Source organism: Lagopus leucura, unplaced genomic scaffold, assembly GCF_019238085.1.
Source record: "Lagopus leucura isolate 7727_CA_CO unplaced genomic scaffold, USGS_WTPT01 Super-Scaffold_100159, whole genome shotgun sequence".
Taxonomy (NCBI): Eukaryota; Metazoa; Chordata; class Aves; order Galliformes; family Phasianidae; genus Lagopus; species Lagopus leucura.
In genome coordinates, this window is record NW_024962335.1 from 28,598,394 (window position 1) to 28,619,764 (window position 21,371).

The 21,371-nt window shown below is 37.2% G+C and overlaps 1 protein-coding gene across 1 annotated transcript in view; it reads left to right on the forward strand.

Annotated features, from left to right (window-relative positions):
• The window catches only part of C2CD5 (C2 calcium dependent domain containing 5), a 63,509-nt gene extending 43,452 nt beyond the window's left edge, over window positions 1–20,057 (forward strand). The window contains exons 15-28 of the mRNA XM_042889993.1: window positions 10–196; window positions 1,283–1,447; window positions 1,728–1,868; window positions 4,095–4,158; window positions 7,609–7,670; window positions 8,563–8,661; window positions 8,945–9,034; window positions 9,784–9,871; window positions 10,899–10,985; window positions 13,203–13,253; window positions 14,252–14,353; window positions 15,188–15,378; window positions 17,846–17,992; window positions 18,616–20,057. Of these exons, the coding sequence (XP_042745927.1) occupies window positions 10–196; window positions 1,283–1,447; window positions 1,728–1,868; window positions 4,095–4,158; window positions 7,609–7,670; window positions 8,563–8,661; window positions 8,945–9,034; window positions 9,784–9,871; window positions 10,899–10,985; window positions 13,203–13,253; window positions 14,252–14,353; window positions 15,188–15,378; window positions 17,846–17,992; window positions 18,616–18,747 (1,606 nt within the window). The 3' untranslated portion in view covers window positions 18,748–20,057. The remainder of the gene's footprint in view (window positions 1–9; window positions 197–1,282; window positions 1,448–1,727; window positions 1,869–4,094; window positions 4,159–7,608; window positions 7,671–8,562; window positions 8,662–8,944; window positions 9,035–9,783; window positions 9,872–10,898; window positions 10,986–13,202; window positions 13,254–14,251; window positions 14,354–15,187; window positions 15,379–17,845; window positions 17,993–18,615) is intronic.
• The last annotated feature ends 1,314 nt before the right edge of the window (window positions 20,058–21,371 follow it).

Genomic DNA, 21,371 nt, shown 5'->3' on the forward strand with positions numbered 1-21,371 from the left:
TATTACCAGGTTATGCCGTCTAAAGAAGAAAGCTCAAGCAGAAGCAAACGCAACTTCTATCAGTAATCTCTTGCCATTTATGGAATATGAAGTGCACACACAACTGATGAACAAACTTAAGCTAAGAGGAATGAATGCTCTGTTTGGGCTGAAAATTCAAATCACTGTGGGTGAAAATATGCTAATGGGGTTGGCAGTAAGTACAGTTTTAATCCTGGGACTCTTGCTTTCTTGAGTTATTTTTTCAAGACACAAAGACATACACATGTTGTGGAATTCAGGATTGCTAGGGATGTTAAAATGTCATTTTAAGAATAAATTGTAGTGATGGGAAGAAATAAGGTGTCTAATTGCTGTCAGATCAGGACAGATTGTCTTTCAGCATGAGAAAAGAAGATTGGAACCTCTTGAGGCTCTGCTTGAGAAGGATTTTATTAGACAGGGGTTGTGAGGGAAAGAAACCTCAGACAGTTCAATGTCATAAATTATAGAAAAATGATTGCATTATTTAAAGATCAGAGATCCTTGTTCCTCAAGTAGCATTAGAGCTCCATGTCAAATGTGGTCGATACATCCTTTGGTTAGTTGCCAACTAGAGAAAGGTTTGTTGCCTCTCCGTCGCAACTATTGAAGAAATAAATGAATAACAGGCGGAAAGTCTCCCAGGTGTAGCGAGAAAATGCTCATTCGCAGTATTTTAAACTACATTTTGTTATGTGGGGTAAGAATAGGGAATTATACTTCTTCCTGCGGCGATGTAAGAGGATGCTTGGGTAATACTGAGTGGCTTCCGTGGTTCTTTTGTCTGACCTGATGATTTGTTTCATGAAAATATAGAATGGGTCTGTCACAACTGTAACTTGTTTGGACAAACTTTAAATGTTGGAAACTGGGAGACCATCACTTGCCTATGCAAGATGTACTAGTGCCAGGACCTGTATCAACGTAATTCATTTTGAAGATAAAAACTTAGAATAATGTGGGAGAGTTTTGAATTCATACTTTGTTTGGAACTTGTAGGTAAGTTATAAGCTCCATCATGCAAAAGATCTATGAGAATAAGGAAGTTTATTAAAAGGCAAGTGTTTTACATATGTGAACAGTAGAGACAGAGATTAATCTGGTATGGAAAGAGATTGTGCTATAGTGTGTTATAATGCTCTCCAATATATCATAACCATTATTGAAAACCATTTCTATGAAAAGATTAGAAGTACATGTTTGTGTAAGAGGTTTGAAGATGCTTAAGAGTATTTTTTTTCCTTAATGATTTGCTAAAAAGTCTGCAACAGGTGTGTATCTAGCCGCTTTGCCAACACCTGGTGGTATTCAGATCGCTGGGAAGACTCCAAATGATGGCACCTATGAGCAGCATATATCTCACATGCAAAAGAAAATAAATGATACAATAGCAAAAAACAAGGAGCTTTATGAGATCAATCCTCCAGTAAGTAAAGCTTTTATATTCTTAAAAATAGTGTATTCTGAATTTAACACAAATGACGTAAGTTATTTTTGAGAGATATGTAATACGTTCACTATTTTTTGTGAACATACTGTACTTGTCTTAAAATCCAGATATATAGATATATCTATATATATGTAGATTTCTTTCTAAGAAAATGTAGTTTCAGAATGTTCTGATTCTTAAAACTGTGAAGAAATTGCTTAGAAATGAAATGGTTTTAAAACTACATTGAGCAACTTAATTGTGATGTCTTTTTTAGGAACTACCTGAAGAAATCATTGGGTCTCCCATTCCAGAGCCAAGACAGCGTTCCAGGTTATTGAGATCTCAATCAGAAAGCTCTGATGAAGTTACAGAGCTAGATCTTTCACATGGGAAGAAAGATGCTTTTGTCTTGGAGGTGATAAATGCTTTCAGTACTACATTTTCATACCTTTTTCTTTTCCCAACATACTTTAAAAACAGTCAAACAAGAAAATAAAAACTTCTCTGACGACAGTTTTAAAATTTTATACTCCTTTTTTTCTTCCCATTTTGTGTCATTAGGAAAAATGTCACACTGATGTTTGTGTCATATATGTTTGTAAAATTATAACTTAAGCTGGTGAGAAATGTTCTTCTGCCTACTTCAAGCAACAGTTATGATGGATCGAAAAGCTACAATACATTGTTATGAATGATGTGGTTCTCTATTGTCTCAATGCATTTTTCTTGGCCAAATTTGTGTTCTTCCTGCTGCAAAGCTCTTGATGTTGTACTTGGATATTCAGAATTATTAGAACAGCAGGTGTCAAGAGAGCATAAAGGAAGGAATTAACTTATTTTCTGAACTTACCGCTGATGCTTTTCTGAGCGCAAAAATTTAAAACTGAGGAGAATACCATCCAATTCCATCTACAGCTATAACTAGAAACAGAAATTGTCTGTAGATAAAAAAAATGCATGTTTATTTTACCTCTTTCTTCACTTAGATTTAAAGATGTAGTTTTAATAACGTAAAATTTGGAGAAAAGGATCAGGTATTAAAGAACTCTAGAGCTTCGGGATTTTTTTTCTTTTTTTTTTTTTTTTTTTTTTGTAGTTACAAGTGTTATAAAGACCTGACCTCAACTAACAAAAAGAAAAAAATGAATGAAATTACAACCTGTAATTGCAGCCTGGCATACATTCAATAGTTATGTTAATCTTCACAAAACGCTACCTTCATGGAAAGTAATCTGAAAGAAATGTTGTCGATAGGGGAGAATGTGAGAGGTGCTGTAATAGGCATTAATTTGAAAACACCGAGACTGGAGAGTGGAAAAAAACCCAAACAAACAGATTGTGAGCAGTTGGTATAAATTAATAAATTGACATTAGTTAGCACTTCTGATGTTTGAGTAAACTTTTGTTCTCCAGTGCTTTACAAGTATGCTGGGATCAAAGAGAGTAAATCGGGAAGGCCCTTAGGTTAGTTTCACATTTAAAATGAGTAAGATCTGTTCTCATCAAATAAATTTTGCAGCTGGCATGATCTGCATAGACTCTGGTGAATGAAATTGTATCCTCTAAGCAAAAATGATGAGAGATGTACTGTGAGGCAATGGATTTGAGTAGATGAGTTGATCAGAAGATAGTTCAGTGGATGCTGTAGTGTTGGATGACTGTCACAAACAAAGCATGATGTTATTGCATTAAAAAGAGAACAAAGACCATTTCATTGCAAGAAACTGTGTAGGAGTTGGAAGAAATACCTGAAAAACATAAATGTCCTCCAATTTGCATCTAAATCTGTTAACTAGAGGAGGGGTGGTACTGATAAAAGTCAGGCAAACTTCCTTCAGGTGTCCCCATAAAAAAGGTTGATCTGCTATAAGCAAAGATCAGCTACTTAAAAACTGCATTATATAGCACAAGCAGAGGTCGGCTCTTTTTTTTTTATTATTATTATTATTTTTTTTTACTGTTTTGGAGAATTCTTTACCTTATTAACTATGGTAGAAGTGCTTGAGTTAATAGCAGGAGGTCCCCATGTGTAAGGGAAAATCGTAAGTATGTAACAAAATACACTATGATGCTGCTCAGAATGGGTAGGAAAAAATAGGATCTCATTAGTGCAGAATGCAGAACTCTGAATTAAGGGACTATACTTGCTGGTTTCCATCATGTGGATATATTGATCCTATCATGTGTGCCTTTCAGTTTTGTGGAACCACTTACTACTGTATCCCTAGTTAAGAAATTGGTAATTAGACACAAAATTCCAGGAGCTTTAATGAAGCTCCTGACTCTTGATCTCAGGACCGCTTAGCTGAAACAAGTTCTAAGGTCTGTGATACCTTGTTGGGGATTTTATGTTGTTTTAAAAATAATTTATTGTCACCTTCTTACTGAGTGCAATTCATGTATATTCTGCGCTCCTTGTTTTCTTAATGCTGGTTAACTGAGGGAACTGTTTTCCAGGCATTTAACACATCATAAGATCTTGGTTTAAATTCAGAAGATTGACTGATGGAATCCTTTTTTAAAGTATCTGCTTAGCTGGCAGACACAAATCTCTAGATAACATCACTTTTACGTCTTTCTGAGACTTCTGACCGAAAAAACGATGTGATTTTTATTTATTGCTATCTTTTTTTTCCCCTAGATCGATGATACAGATGCAATGGAAGATGTACATTCTTTGCTGACAGATGCTCCACCGCCTTCTGGTATAGTTAAAACAATACTTCTCTGATTTATACTGTAGCCTGTAAAACCTCCTCCTTAACAACGTGACAAGATACAACTTTGCAAGTGAAAGTTTTCTGAGTTACAAGTCATTACGACTTATGGGGATATGTTACTCATTGAAAACTGAGTTAAACACAGTGTTTGTGTGGCACCTTGTATTTTACTGATTTGTACCATAGTTGCAAGTTTGTAGTTACTTCATATGGATCAGTTGCTGAAGATCTTTAGAATTTCAGTGGCAAGTTTGTAAGTTTTTCAGACAGTGAAAATAGAAGTATGGAGCGCAGTATGTTGATTTAGCCATACAGTGTACCACAACAGTGTCATTCTGAAGCGAGCAATTTGCCCTTCTAGCACTCCATTTATCTTGTGCATATACTTAGGTCACTCCAGAAATAATGTCTTCTATTTATTTCCATGGAAACTACAACAAAATGGAATGGAATATTGGTGGGAAGGTTCAGCTTCTACTGCCATACAGCCAACATCTGCCTCTGATCTCATGGGCCAACATAAGAAAATAGGAGACGTTACTTTTGGGAGAGCCCTCACACATTTTCCTTACTTTGTGACTGTGCTATACCATGAACTTTAATATGCTTGTTTTCACTGCTTTGGTAGTCATTACTGTTGAGAAAGCAAAGTCAAAAAAGATTTGGAGTTCTTAAATCACCCATAGCCTTTTTGTCCAAGTCAGTAATGGCCATTTTCTGTAGACAGCAGAAGAGTTACATAATAGAAATGCAGTAACTTGTAATTCCTTCTGTGTGTTTATAGATTTATTTCTTAAGAGTTATTTGAAAACTCCACCTAGAAATAGGTGTACTGTATCACACGATGTATGCTTGCTGTTGCAGGTGAGCCAAAAATGCGTATTCCACTAAAATAAGACTGAGCAAAATGAATAAAAAAAAACAAAACACAAAAACCCAACAGAATAGGCTATTAACAGTTAGTACTTCAGCAGCACCTTGAAAGAGAGTAGCTTTTTATCAAACTTTTCTGTGTGTTTTGCTGTTTGCATTTTGAACGCATGCGTGCTCTCTGTGTTTGTAGAATTTTGCATCAGCATTTGTACCTCTATAAAAGCCATTGCCCTTGTTTTGAATCAGCTGCCTTCTTAGCTTTTTTTTCCTCCTTCTTCCTTACTGTACTGGGAAGAACAGTGAATTGAATTACTGCTTTCCGTCAGTTTTCTGTATTCCATCTGTGGTTTTACAGACACCTATCATACCCCACTTGACAGAACTTCTTGATCTGACTAAGAGGCTAATGAAGTCATCGACCATACAGAAGTTTGGTCACACATGTCATCCTTCTTTTGTCTTTTGGAGTTTACCCATGCTTGTGAGAGTCTGTTGCATTCCTAATAATTGCTGCCAGTATTTATCTTTTTGCTACTGTTGAGTCCAGAACTATCGTTGTCAGTTACCTGCTATTATGACCATATCTTTTATTCCTCATAGATCGTAGCCAACAGACAGGTTGTCACTGCATATATGTGATGTTAATTTTTTTCTGCGCCCATCAGTAGTTTATTAATATTAGATTTCATCTCTTACATACTTATTATCTATCATTAGGTCCTGCTGCAGCTGATTTTACTACCCTAAAATGAGGTTGTCAGCAGTCATCTCATTATGTCCTCTCTTACAGATAAGCAGTGTTGGAAGTATACAGTTCTGAGTTACAAATTTATCCACTGTAAAATTTGACCATTTTCTCTGACCTTCTGTTGAGTCTTTTAACCGTCTGTATTTCCTTCAGTGGTGTTCTATTGTATTCCTCAGCATACTGCTTTATTAAAGAGTCTGTCTTACCAAATGCCTTTTTATGTCCCAAGCAGATTGTATCGATCAGATGTTTATGTGCTTCTTGACTCCTTCACAGAACTCCGGTGGGAGTGTGAGCCATTGCTTCTATTTGCAGAAATGTTACCAGCTTTTCTTCAGCATCTTCTTGTTCTTTCTCCCATTGATTTCATGTTCTGGGATAGCTTCCTCAGATCAGTAGTGCCAATATCTGTGCCATGTAAGTTAGTAGCTTCTGGGCACGTAAAAGCACCTCAATACCAGAAGGTGAAATGATCCCTTTTCTCTGGTGGCAATTACACACCTGTTGGTATATGATTATTATTATTATTATTATTCCTAGTTCTTTTGCCTGGTTGTTCAATAACTCCTTCAGAAATCTCTATTTAAGACAAGTTATTTGAAATATCAATTAGAGTTTTTCACCGCTGTGGAAACCTTCTCTTCCATAGTGAGCACTGACACAGAAAGTACATGCGGTCTGCTACCTTGTTATTACCTTGAATACCTTGAATATTATGTCTTACTGGACACTTAAGAAGATTTCTGCTTTTGATGTTCTGAAAGAAAATTAATTCATATTTACACTTTTTTTTCAAGCTGCTCCACAGTTTCTAGCTTATTTTGTGCGTTTACAGAGACTCTACCAGATTTTTTTCTTTTAGATGTACATTCAGATTTTCAGGGTTACATACTTGCTTTTGATAACTTACCCTACTGTTCAGTTGTTGTGCCTTTTTTTGTTTTGTTTGTTTCCCAATCTCTTCAAGTTTCTCTGAGTAAGTGCTAATATTTGCACTCTCATCTTCAGCTGGTATCTTCAAGCGTCTCTATGCTGTCTGTTGAGGGGCTAGCTTTTCAGCTTCTCCTCTGAGTACATTTTAAAGAATCACAGAATCACAAGGTTGGAAATGACCTGTAAGACCATCTAGTCCAACCATCTTCTCATTACCATTACCACCACAAACTACACCGTATCTCGTAGCTCCTCATCCAGGTGCCTCTTGTAAACTTCTTCATTTGTACTTAGTTTCTTAGGAGCTAAGCTGTGGATTTTTGGTGTTTGCCAATGACAGTGCATAAGTATATGTTGATCAGAGCTAAAAAGTGTCTTTGTGTTCTTCTCTGTGAGGTTCTTGTTGCGGGGCTTGGCAGGGAATGGCCCCATGAGGCAGCCTGGCAGCATGTCTCACCTGTCAGCATCAGGTGACGTGAGCTAGCCAGTCTTCTATACAGTTGTCACTGTTGCATTTGATGCTTCTTAATCTCTCTGATGTCACCATGTTGAAGGTTCTGGCTTTGATTTTGGGCAGTTAGATAAATATTCAGAATAAGGATTCTGTAGTTAGAGCATTTGATTTAGAAGTTCCATCTTTCTCATCTGTTTTTCACTGCAGTATGAATAATAGAAACTCTGTCTCTGTTACAAGTAATACTGTGTTCTTCAGATGTCGCTTTTTCTTTAATTACCATTCTTGTTTTTCTGTTATTATCCAATATTCAGAAATGCTCGAGGGAATTTATTTGCAGAACATCGAGTGGGATTGTATACATTTCTTCAGAAATATTTTCATATTTCAATGTACAACTTAATTTGCCCAAATATTATCATTACAGGTTTTTACAGTTGCAACACAGAAATTATGCCTGGTATAAATAACTGGACACCGGAAATCCAAGTAAGGTTATTTCAAAAAATAAACCATAAAAACTACCATCATACATTCCTTCCAAACTGTTGAAATGTGCAGTAGTAACTTAAAGATATTTTAGGGATCACTGATTTTGAAAGATAATTTAAGAGGATACCTTTGTGCTAGAAATATGGGTGGCATTTTGTTAAGAACAGGAAGATGTGGAGTCTGTTTTTTGTGTGTGCCTGTGTGTGTGTTGTTTCTATTTTTTAATATTGTTGTGTAACAAGTTGTTACAGAAATGCAAACATTAAAAAAAACAGTTGTGATAAATATGAATTTGAGCTTTCAGGCATTCTTAATAGCCTGGCTAGATTTTAGAGCTTCTTGAACAAATGTTGAAAGTGTTGGCTAGTGTCAAATACTGAATTTGATAGCTTTAGTAGATTAAGATAAGTAAGAATTAGCTAAAGCCAAAATGGAGAAAAAAGAAAACTTCTGTTTGTAATTAACTATTTTGAGTTAATATATACCATACAATTGTCACATGTAGAGAGGGAGTTAAAACAGATCTAAATTGGCACAGTGCAGGACTATGCTTTGCAGAAATGGAGTTTGAATCTGAAAGTAAGATGAATACATTAGCAGCATGCTGTCAGGTTGATGTGATTGCCTGTGTGTCTGTATACGACATTCCATTATTGTGTACGTTATTGTACACAATTTATGTACATTATATTTTCTCTGGTTGAAAATTATGTAGGAGGTAGAATGGCATACAGTATTTTATATCTTGATCAGTCACCTTTTTCACATATTCATAAACAGTAGTTTGCAGAGATTGTCTTTTGTAAAATTTTGAAGATGTGCTTCATTAGTTTTTTCCTTTTCTTTCCATTTCTGTCTTATTTTTCTTATCTGTGTGTATCTAATTCAGATGTTCACAGCAGTAAGAGTTTCCAGATTAAGCAATATTAATCTAACAAATCAAACACTTAACAAGAACTTCAATGACCTATGTGAGAACCTGTTGAAGGTAAGAGTCTTTGATTTAAAATATACCTTGAATTGTTCATTGGGAGCAAGGTGAAATGAGAGTGTAGTGACAGTAATGTTTTCTTCGTAGTTGCGTTTCACAATTCGGCTACACTGTGCCTGAAATTAGTTTGCATGCTGCTGATAGATTTGGCCTTTTTTAGTACATTAGACATTTCCAAAGATTTTTGAATAAGTCCTTATTGATAGTGTGCTCTAGAGAATTTTTACCTTTAATTTCTCTGAATTAAACTTCTTCAAAAATAATTTTGTGTCATTAACAGAGCTTGTATTTTAAACTGCGATCTATGGTTCCGTGCTGCCTTTGTCATGTGAATTTTACTGTCTCTCTTCCAGAGGATGAAATAGTTCAGGTAAGTGTATTGCTTCTTCAGAATTTCAGCATGTAGGCGTGCCAGTTTTGCCCTTCATTAACACTTGGTCCAGTAGGGCTGGATTATAGGTATGCTTGGTGGATTCTGAAGTGAAACTTAAGGCTGTGAAGAGGAAAGGTGACTATAGAGGCACTAGTTTTGAGAATCGTGGGACTGCACACATAGCAAATCATGAGCATGGGGTGTCTTCATGCGAGGTTTTAATTAGGAAACAAAAAGTCCAGACTAGGTATGCATTAAGGCATTTATTATACTAAATATACTGCCGTCTAAAATTACCTGTATTTTTTTCCTTCAGTTTCAAGATGATGCAGTCTACTTAGTTTTTTTAAATGACATTGTTTTTGGGATCAATTAAAAATCTCTTTCTTTCTCTCAGGCAAAAGGTAGTAATGAGTTTGTATGATATTTCTTTTGTCATTTCACCAAGAAAGAAAGAGTGAACAAACTGATGAATAAAACTGTAAACACAGGAGAAACACTGCCATGTATGTTCTGACTTCAGACCTTAGTATTCCTGTTTATTCTGTGCAGTGAAGGAGGTTTTTAAATATATCTGCTTAATTTTTTTTTTCTTTCATTATTTTCCTGTGGAAAAATCTGTTGGGTTTTGTTAGTTTTGTTTTGCTTGTTTGTTTGTTTTCTTCACTTGGCTTTCTTTTCCAAAAAACTTTGGATTTTGCATAAGAAATTAAGTTGCTAACATGCCATCAATTTCTGATTTGCAGATAGCAGTCACAGCTGTTGCAATTACATTTGACAAAGACCAAGCATTACAAGCAGCCAAACCTCCTACAGAAAAATCACAAAAAAGAGGTAAATACTGTGAGGCCTATTCTATAACATCACAGTTATAATACAGATTTGTTGGAGCTCATGTATGTGACCTCCGGTAGAAGGATGCCTTACTTGTCAGGTAGTTGATATTTGTACCTATTAGACAAAATTACAGCCTTAGGAAAGAAATGTTTGCTGTTTCCATTTTCTGTATACCATATTTGTTAGAATATTTTTCTCTATAAACAACTCCTGTAATACTTGGCATTGTTTTAATTGTATTTTTATGTGCGTAACATAAGCCACAGTGCTCATAAGAACTTCTGCCCTTCAAGAAGGAATAAAATGAATTATAATAGTTGGAAAAAAAAACACCCACACCTAACATGAGACACAAACTAACAAAAATAATAAAAAAGCAAAACAAAAGGAAAAAAAAACACCAAAAAAATCATAATGAGTTACATTTTGGGGGCATCAGTAAAGCATTCTGCCATATAGCATTACGGAGAGAGAAGAGATTCTACTTTACTCTGCCTGTGTCTTTTCTATTGAAGCACCGCCTAATGCTAGAAGTGTACATTTGCACTCTGTATGTGAGAATTTAAACAGATGGAATTTTGAAGGTATTCCATTCTGATAAAGGGAATTTAGTGGCAGAACACAGTGTCGTATTTTTCAAAAATACTAGTTGGATCTCACCTTCTTAAGTAGTAACAGAACATTTTCTCTTACATTAAATAAATCAAATGTTGCTTTTTTTTTTTTTTTTTAACTAAGCTGGCTTGGATTCCACTGTAAAATCAAAATTAGAAGATGCATAAATTGACTTAACTTTCTTTTCCTGAAAGTATTGAATTCTGATAAGAGAACACAGGCTCTGTTGAGTTTTACAGCTGGCTTTACTGTAAGTCACCTGACTGGTCAAAAAGAACAGCACTACTATATGCATGTGTTGGAATAATATATTCTATTACGGCCTGGCTAAACTGAATCTATAGTGCTTACTACTACTGGCAAATCATGTTTTCAGAGTAGTTATTAATTTGATATGTTTTCCTTGAAGCGTCAACAGACAATGAAGAACAGCTACAATTTCCATTGGAACTTAGCTCTGATCCCCTTGCTTCTCAACCATTCTCAGCAGCTAAAGGTTGGTTATATGGAAGAAAAATGAACTCTTTCCTTTTTACTGATTTCAAATGTGACTTTTTCACTGTTGTAGTAGCCTTTAAACATCTGTATTTTCATTTTAAATATTGTTATGCCTATGTATAATAAATACTCCTGCAGTCAATTTTTTGAGTCATATAAGGTCTGCATTTTTCTTTGGTAGATTTCCTGTATTCTTTTCTCTTCCATTATATTTAGTTCATGGAAAATATAAAACCACTGTGTGTTGGGTGTGATTTCACTTAGAAGTGTTATAAATTACTTTATCATTAGACTTGTCTCATATGACCTTGCTTCCACAGATGGGCCATATAAAATAACGACATAGTCACTATCTCATAGATTTTTTTTTGTGCGGTGAGAAATACTTCAGACAGCAAATGCTGACTTTTCAGCTGAGCTAAATTGCATGAATTCTTTTTTGTAGGTGTAAGCGCTCTTAACTTGTACAGTAAATGTCAAACAGCTTTCATTGAAATCATCTACCTTGACTTCCTTGTATGTTGTTGGTTAACACCTCTGTTAGTAAGTGGGATTGAGTGCATGCTCAGCTGGTTTGTGTGTGATACGGAGTTGTGTGGTGCGGTCGACGTGCTGAAAGGCAGGGGTGCCATTCAGAGAGATGTAGGCAGGCTTGAGAGTTGAGCTTGTGCAAATAACATGAAGTTTGATAAGGCCAAGTGCGAGGTTTTGCACCTGGACTGGGAAAATCCCAGACATGAGTACAGACTGGGAGAAGAACTCTTAATGTGCAGCCCTGAAAAGGGCTTTATTGTTCCTGTGGATGAAAAGCTGGATATGAGCCAGCAGTGTGCATTTGCAGTCCAGAAGGCCAACTGAATAGTGCATTACATCAACAGAGGGTGACCAGCATGGAGAGGAAGGTGTTTTTTAGCTTCCAGTAATTTTGTTAGCATTGTGACTAACAATGTCCCTCTCATCTGTCTGCAATGTGAGTGAGCCTCTAATGTCTATTTCTTGTCACATCACTGTGCAGGTTGTAGAATGGGTAGTGACCAGTAGAGGGTAGCCTGTTCATGGAGATTACTTTTTCCGGTGGTCTTCACATTCCATGTTGTACCATAGCTCACCTTCGGGGTTTTCAGATAGATAACTATTTCAACTGTTATTTCTTCACAAATAGAGACTGAGGTTTCAATGCAGATTTGTTTGGTAGCCTATTTAAAATACAGATCACCTTGTTTTTAAAAACATATTATCCAGAAGTCAGGATGAGACCCAGTTTCTGTACTGACAGGCAGTAGTGATAGACTTTAAATTCATCAGTCAGAGCAAAAGGAGTGATCTTCATTGGGCCAGTAATTGTAAGAACCGTGCCTGTCTGCCCTGAGAGGTGATAACAGTCAGTGTGCTGAAGTGATGGGTGTATTTACCTGTGTGTTTGGCAAAGGAATTGCTAAGCGTGCCAAGATAAATGTGAAGTGGATAAAAGATTCTTCTCACAGGAAAAAAAGGGCAATTAGAATTGTCATAGTATCACTAAAGTTGGGGAAGACCTCTGAACTCATCCAGTACAGCTGTCAGCTCATCCCCACCATGCCCGCCAACAACATCCCTCAGTGCCGCATCTCCATGTTTCTTGAACACCTTCAGGGATGGTGACTTCACCCCACCCCGGGCAGCCTGTTCCAGTGCATCATTGCTGTTTCTCAGAAGATATTTTTCCTAATATCCAGCCGGAAATGATTTATGACGTTATTTGATGAATTTATTTTATGCTTTGTGTTCAAAGAAAAATCATAACTAATCTCAGTTTTTCCCCGTTTACTGAAAATCTTTTGCTTTGATAATAGGTGGGAGGTGGAAAAAAAAAAAGGTTGGCGATTCTTTTGTTTCAAACAAACTTCAAAGTTTATTTGATTTCTGGAACATGGAGTCTTAGCTAGTTTGTTTGCTTGTTTACATTAAGCTAAATATGAATGGCTAGGTGATAGCTATTTGTTTGTCAGAACTGTTTATTAACAAAGCATCTTTTAACTTGCAAGACAAGTTTAATAAAGATTTGTACCAATGTATAATCTGTTACCAAGGTACGTGACACAGGATATTATATGTAGGGGATTTTTCTGATATTTTACTGTAAAACTTTTATGAGAAAGAAGTTGTCACATCCTACATGACGCACAGTTAATAGTGCCCATAAATTATCTGAGTGAAATTTATTCTGTTTTGTTAGAAGTCCCGGAGGGTGCAAGTTCCCACTCAGGTATTCCTGCTGCTCAGAGAGGTGAGTTTACTTCATTTAGCTGTGTGCCAGAACAGAATGAGCATTCTTAGGCCATTGGTATACTCTTTTTGGATGTGTCTTAATCCAGGAAGTGTTTACTAGTTAACTGAGAATGCATGCTCTGGTGTGGCTTAATGATATCAGAAAATTTGGATGTTTTTTTTTTTTTAATTACCAAAGCCTATGCATTAATAGCAAGTGTTTTTCTGTGAGATAAATTAAGATCACTTTATCTGCCAGAGAATGAGTTCCTTGAGAGAGCTTTTTTTTGCTTTTAATACCTTAATTTGAATTAGCATGTGTTCCTTCCGTTTCTTTGGGATCATGAAGAAACGGTGTTTGCAAAACTTTTTTTTGTTTTTTTTAAGATGTGCAAACACTCCCACAAGCAATAGCAAAAACTCACAGCAGAAATAAGTCTGGTTTCCACTGTAATGATAGTGGGGATGGAGATGGAGGACGGCACTTTGTTACAGAAAGCTCATTTATGTTTTAAACATAGATGCTGTTTCAGCTTCTGACTCTGGTCCTCACCACCAATACTTCTTTTCAGTCTGTAGGTTAATTACTGATAAAGGTAGTTAGGAAACTTAAATCGTCATCTGCAGCTCCTCAGGAGGAAAGGAATAACAACGAAAATTAAACAAGGCCTAGGTAGACAAAACCCAAAATTCAAAACCTACTGTGAGATTAAATCAAAAATTAATGAATAATCTAACATAAAGAGTTAATGACTGTATTTGCATGTTTTTCCAGTGCTGAAGTCCCGGTCAGGCAGTTGGTTCACAACTGTGACATCACCAGAAATGGGTACACTGGCTTGGACAAGTGCAGATTTATACTGTAACTTTTCCTTTAAACAGACCTGGAAAGGGGTGTTCGATCTCTCTCAGACACAGATAATTGCTTCCTCAGAAGGAGCATTGAGATGAGGGAGAGACATCATCCATATTTTTTTCTTTGTTTTTCTTTTGTTTTTTTTCTGTCTGTGTTTTCAGCAACGTCAGTTGATTACAGTTCCTTTGCAGACAGATGCAACAGCTGGATAGAGCTCATTAAACTGAAAGCTCAGACCATAAGGCGCGGATCAATTAAGACAAGTAGGCGGCTGTTTCTACCACGTTATGATAATCTGAGACATATCTCTGATTTCCCAGTGGTGAATAGTGGAGTTTCTTGCCCAGCAGTAGTATTGCAGATCACACGTAGAATGAATAGTGAAAAATGCCGACTTGTTAATGACTGTGTAAGCTAATAGGGGGTGTATGAGCTGGTGTCGTAAAGAGCAAAATACAGTATTTCTGTTCACTTAGTTATGATATTAGTTATGGATAAATGTGTACGCCTACTAATTATATAACATACACTGCATGGATGTAGGTGTATGTATGATCTTGGAAAATTTTTGGTGAGAAACAGGAAGCAATCACCAAGGTGACAGTCAAGGCAATGGTCACTAAATTAGCAAGTGGTGAGTTCTTTTTCAGTAGTTCTTTGGCCACAGGTCTGACTATCTTGCTTAAATAAGTAGAGATTAATATCTGTGTTAATGGAAAATGCTGCACTGGGGAAACACAACAACTTTCACACTTCCTGTAATAATTTGTTTCTCCGGCAGAATTTGTATTTCAAAATGTTGGCACTTTTTTCTTTATCTTCACTTTATAACTGATTGTTGTATGTGCAGCTACTCGCCTCAGTGTTTTCTTTTGCAGGAATGCCACTCTTCCAAATAAATTCCATTTCAGCTTTTTGTCTCCTTTTGCATGCGTTGCATGATAATTTCCTTTCTCACATGGTATGGCTGAGCATCACAGGCAGCTGAATGTTGTCACCAAGCTATTTGGAAACCATAAAGAAGAATTGTTGTGTTTTAGGAAACGGGAATCTTACTTTGATAGTTACTTTCTCTTCTTTCTTTTCCATCTGTTTAGCTGCTTCAGTTGATAAAGCAAGTCCATTGGCTGAAGGATACTTACGACACCGTTCTGTTCCATCATGTGCCAATTCTACCGTCTCTGTTGTTAAGATGACACCTCTTTCTTTTATTCCTCGGGCAAAAATAACCAAATACCTTGGGATAATCAACATGTTTTTTATACGAGAAACTACTTCTTTGCGTGAGGTGAGCTGTGCATCAGGGATTTGTAGTTTTTAAAATAATAATAATAATCAAAGCCAAGTATATGTGGTATCTGCTGAGGTTTGAGTGAGCAGTGGCACAGTGGATTGAGATTTTGTCGCTTGAGGCAAGAAGCTCAGTGGGGATCAAGTTGCATTGTGCTGCTCTTGTCAAAATAGAGTTTCTTTGCATCTGGCACTGTTAAGAAAACGTTACTTATCCTCTGGCCATTGCTGACAGCTAATTTGAGTATACTGTTCAACTATAGGTTCTTAAACAGAACCATATGAAAAAATGAATCGTTGACTAACATTGGAAGTTGGGATCCCAAACTGAGTTTTGAACCCCAAACTGAGAATCATTTAATTGCTATAAGCCAGCCAAATGAAACAATGCCCATTTTATTCACTCATTTAGCAAGCTCAGCAATGAACTTTCACATTCTACTCAGATGTTACAACTCGTTGGTTGTTAATGTTTTCCCGTATTACATATAACCATTATACAGACTTTTTTAATGTTGTATTCTCTGCATGCTCAGTAACATAGATCCGTGCCATAAATGTCTAAGATGTGTTCCTTCTCACCATTGTGTACCTTTGGGAAAAAGCCACCTCCTTCTGCCAAATTTGTAGACACAGAAATAAACCGTTCCTCATCTGGTTTGCCCATACTGAAACTATGCTGTTTACTGCTAATTAGGCATTGATAAATAAAAACTTGCTGCCAGCTCTATGAAAATGCTTTGAACAGACAAATCTCTTGCAATTAATGGTTCCTTTTAACTTGAGAAGTCTATATGAAAAGGACAATGTTTTGAAAAGGATGAAATAAGGTACACCCAGGGCATTGGTTGCACGGTGCTTTTGCTCTAACTGTGCCTTCTGTAGTTATAAATTAAATAGCTGATATGCAGACTTTGCTGATTACTGTAATGGATCTAAGCAGAGGAAGTTGCTCGGGTGTTTGATTCACTTCCTCCATGAAGTTGTGCAGTTTTTGTGGTGTTGACAGTGTGCTGCTGGCATCACCAAGGGAAGCTGATTAACACCTATTTCAGCTATGTAGGCTGAGTCACAAACCAGGTTTAATAGTGGTTGCAGAGTTGTGTTTTATATTCTGTATAAAAATAGTTGGCAAAATTGCTTTCTACTTTGGTTATTTTACAGAGTATTGAAGCCATATGAACTCTTTAATAAGTTCAACTGTATGCAAGACACTGTACTTCATACATAGATAATTTTAAGTTCAGTTTATTCACCTTTTTTTCCACTGGTGCTGTAACTGTTAAAACAGGTGGACAAACTGAATTTCACAAGGAATGATAAACTCATTGAAAATGTGATTTCTGGCTGCAGGTGAATTCATTCATGCTTTACGCACAGATTCACGTGTTCTTTCTGGTTCCTAATGTATCATCTACCCCAAAGACACTCAAAGACATTTTCCAGTAGATGTTAGGGCACGCCGTGGTTGTTGAAGTCCAGCTTAGTTTCTCACTTCTACTTTCCAGTTTCATATCCTAGAGTGGCATGCACAAGTGGGAAGTCAAGCAGTCTTGCCTTCCACTTCTCATGAAATTTTGTAGATGCTTTGAACCAGTAGTGAGCTCTGTTTTGTCAGTTTCTTTCCACATCTTTTTTTGGTTTTCTTTCTTTCTTTGCATATTTTTCTGTTTGTTCCCCCCTATTCTAGTTGCTACTCATATGCTTTCGCAAGGATTGACTAAGAAAAAAAGATACTTTATTGTGTTCCTTCTTCCTCTATTGTACTAATTCAAATTACTGGGCTCAGCACCATGCAAACAAAAGGCACCCATGAGTGCCACCAAGTCAAAGCAGTAACTAAACACAATGGCCAGAAGTTCTTTTGGTCTTCACTGGGAAAAAACAGCCCTCTGTGTACTCCTGAAAGAACAACTAAATCCACCCACCAGTAAGAAACCAAACAGCTTGACCAGCATCTCAGCTCTCTGATCTGTCCTTGCTCACTTTGTATTTTGAGGGCTCTGTTCTTAGTGAATGTTGGGAACTCAAGACAGTCATTAGCATACGTGGAGCGACAGTAGCCACTCCGTACTCTTAATGATTCTCCATGACTCTTAGTGTTCAGTGTAAATTACTCTGTATTTACTTCCCAGTTTTCAGGAAAAAAGGGCAACATTCTTTGTGATGAAAGAAAAAATCATTTCTCGGATGTCAGTTGAGTGTAGCTGTTTGTGCAGAGGTGTAGGAATGTCTGAAAAGAACCGCTGTGTGTGATACCCAGTTGTGGTTCCTTTTCTCAAGCAGAGAGTTTCATTGATCTGAGGTTTGACTGTAACACATGAAATGATGAATGGGTTTTATGTTCTGTACACAATACAATTTCAAATGTGCTGATGTATTTGGTAGATAAAATGTAAGGGAAGTATCCTGTTGTGATAACTATAACTGACATAAAATACCTTTTTTTTTTCTCCCCATTTTAGGAGGGTGGTGTCAGTGGCTTTCTCCACGCTTTTATTGCTGAAGTATTTGCAATGGTGAGAGCACACGTTGCAGCGTTAGGGGGCAATGCGGTTGTCTCATACATCATGAAGCAGTGTGTGTTCATGGAGAATCCAAACAAAAACCAGGTGAGTTATGGTACGAATCACAGTGCCTGTATTAGTATGACATGAATATAAAAACTTCTTAGAAATTCTCTGTTAGAGCCACGTGTGTGGCACTTCTGGATCTCTCGTTTCTTTAAAGAAGCCAAGAGCACTCTGTGCACCCAAGCTAACGTGAAGTTGCAAATATTATATTGTTAAATTCCCAAATGGATAAAAAGAAACTAAGGTCACTAGAATGAAGTACGCTGTGGGAAGCAGTAGAACACAGCAGTGCTGAATGCTTGGCTTTTCTGATTTAGTAGCATTAGTGTTTTAATACTGTTCATATAGAGATTTTGGTTCATTTTAATCATAAAGTGACAAAATTTTGTCAGAAGACAATTGAATGTGGTTGTTTTGGTACATGAGGTAAATTCAAAACATCAGTGAAAACAAAGAACAGCACCCAGGTTATTGTATGTTGCTGATCTCATGAGAGTATGTCTACACAGTGTAAAAGTGGGAGGATATGAAAAGGAATTTATCCCTCTCTGATCTGTGCCAACAGATCTGTGTAATTCTACTTAGCAGCTTAAACAATCACATACTTTGTGTTTACTTGTATGTTTGGTAACTGTATGTTCTCTTTGTTTGTCTTCCTACAGGCCCAGTGCTTAATAAATGTAAGTGGAGATGCAGTCATTTTTGTACGCGAATCAGAGCTGGAGGTGTTACCGGTGCAGCCTGCTCCAGTTGCTTCCCAGCCCACAAGTACTGGAGGAGATGTCACAACGTGAAGGCAGAACGAGTGAAATAGTCTTCCAGATAGTTTGTTTAAAATGTGGGAATGTTAGGATTGCGTCTTCAAAATCAGTATCTTCCTTGAACATCATTAGCCAAAGTGTAAGACAATCACAGTATTCTGTCCTCCGACTCCATGCAATTGTCAGGACCACGTATTGGTAGGAATGCTCCGATTCTTTGGGAAATATTGCTGGCTCCTTGGAGATGTAGACAAGCAGAAGCGGTGATAAGAAGTGTGATAAGAAAGGAGACATCCCAGAAAAGTGAACTAAAATCCCACTGCATTTTCAGCTGTTAACAAACCTGCAATACATTAAAATTCAGAACCATCTCCGAGTTCCCTTCCTCTATCAGGTGCTTCTCAGCTCACTTCAGAAAGGAGTGGGTGTGAGCACGTGGGCTGCGGCTGAGGTTATGTGAGCAGCCTGTGCTGTGCTGGGGCAGCAAGGGGAGGGAGCACAGGCTGTGAGCCTGAACTGGGCTCTGGTCATGCAGCATGGAAAGGAAGGGGCAGCACCAAAATTCCATTTGGATCTCTGCGCACAGAAAAATATTTTTCAACTCTTTGAGAAACTGTTATGTTGTTTTGTTTTGTTAAAATTATGATTAGATGAAATGAAATGTTTGGGGTGTTTTTTTGTTCTGTTTTTAGAAAGCTGTCAGAACGTGATGATGCTGTGTTCTGATTTCATTATTGGCAAAACAAATATTTTTTTATATAAGAATTCATGGGAAAAAAAAAATGTCATAAAGCTGATTTCCTTAAGGAATGTCATCTTTGCAAAATAAATAAATAGAATTGTAAACCATCCTCTTAAAGAGCAGAGAGGTACCTTGCAGCCCCCTTTCTGTCGGGGGTAGGAAACAGCAGGCTGATTGTATGCTGTTGTACGTTTGTGATGCTCACTTCTGCACACTGCTTTTCTTTTCCGGTACAGTATCTGGGAAAATGAGGGTACTAAAAAGAAAGGAAAACTGTCATTTCCAGTAAGAGTCTGAAACTCTGTGATACTTCAATGTAAAAAGATGCAAAGCTTTGATCTGAAGATGCATTCTTACCTAAATCTGACAATACATGGAACTTGAACAAAGGTGTAAACTTGAATGTAAATAGTCTGCTTAGTGTTGAAATTAAGCAATGGCATGGTTATTTGTTAAAAATAATTATTTCATTGTAAATGAGCGTGAAAATCATTCTTTGCACAATAAATTTCTGTAAAAAAACCCTTGCCTTTTTATATATGTAATACCTAAATGTGTACAGTGGATGCATATTAAAGATGTCACATTCTTGCCTTCCTCAGAGAGGCTTTTTCTTTGATGTTACAACTGGTTGTTTAGCATTTGGCGAAGTAAAGAATCGTGTTGGAAGGGCTGTGTGGCTGAGTGAGGTGCTCAGCACAGTGCTCATGCACTCAGTGTTGTAGAAATTCTCTTAAGTTCTGCTGCAGCCCAAACTACTGCAAATGATACCACCAGTGCAGCTGCAGCTCTCCTGATTGTTTTCAAGCAAATTTTGTTCTCTGTGAAGCTGATGGTAGAATAATTTCAAAAGATCTTGGATCTGAAGTAGTTTTCAGCCTATTTCAGATGGCAACATTGTCTGCAGTAGCTCATCCAAGTGCTGTTCTGGATCTTTTTGGTAGAATTTGTGGAAGTGCCAGTATTACTGTCTTTTTCACGCTGTGGCTGTCTAAAGGTCACACTTTCATCTATTGTGTTTCATTAGACCTAGAGTAAATGCTTTTTCATCTCGAACATTTAATTCCTCTCCCGTTATTATTCTGGAAATGATGGATGTTTTTAACTGTTGCTGATTGAGGTCTGGCTTTCCGTATTTGATCCAGCTGGGTAAATTTAACCTGGAGGAAGCCGTACTCTTTAAGTTGCTTTATGCGGTTTCTTTTTTCCATCATTAAAGAATATTTTAAAACAGTTAAAAGGGATCCATCTGTGCAAATGCAGTCGTCTGGAACACCATGCCTGACACATTTCTCATACTTAAAAAGCAATTTTGACAGAATAATTGAAGTTTCTGCTAATACAGGTGCAGTTAATGCAAGATGTTCAAACCAGATGGGACTTCCAGGTGCAAGATAGCAAACAGGATTGTTTTCTTTGTCAGGATCTGCACTCCAATAATAGCTGGTCAGGGACAAGTGCTAATGCAACTTGCTGCTTTCTCCTCGTATGAGAAATCCAAGTGACAGTAGGGTGAAAGTAGCCCTGCTCCTTGCTCCTATTTGCAGCTCTCACAAGCGCCATCAAGCTCAGGTTTAAACCTGAACACCAATATTGGGAAGAAACCAGGTGGAGTCACCCACTACGTCAGATGTGGTCCTGCACACAGATTGCTAGCAACTGACTGTAAGGTGGGGGCAACAACAGAAGTAAGAAGGATGCAAGGAATGACAAATGATTGCGAAGAGTGAGATGTCAGTGATTGTGAAGCTTATGGAGAGCATTCCAGTGCTTGGATGGTGCATCAATATGAGTGACAGTTTCCCTGGCAAGCACCTAATGAATGTCAGTGCTGAATGCAGCATCTGCCAGTCTCCCTTTGACCCTTGGTCTGTGTGGGCAAAAGTAGTTTTTTTGCTATGCGAAATTCGTGAGT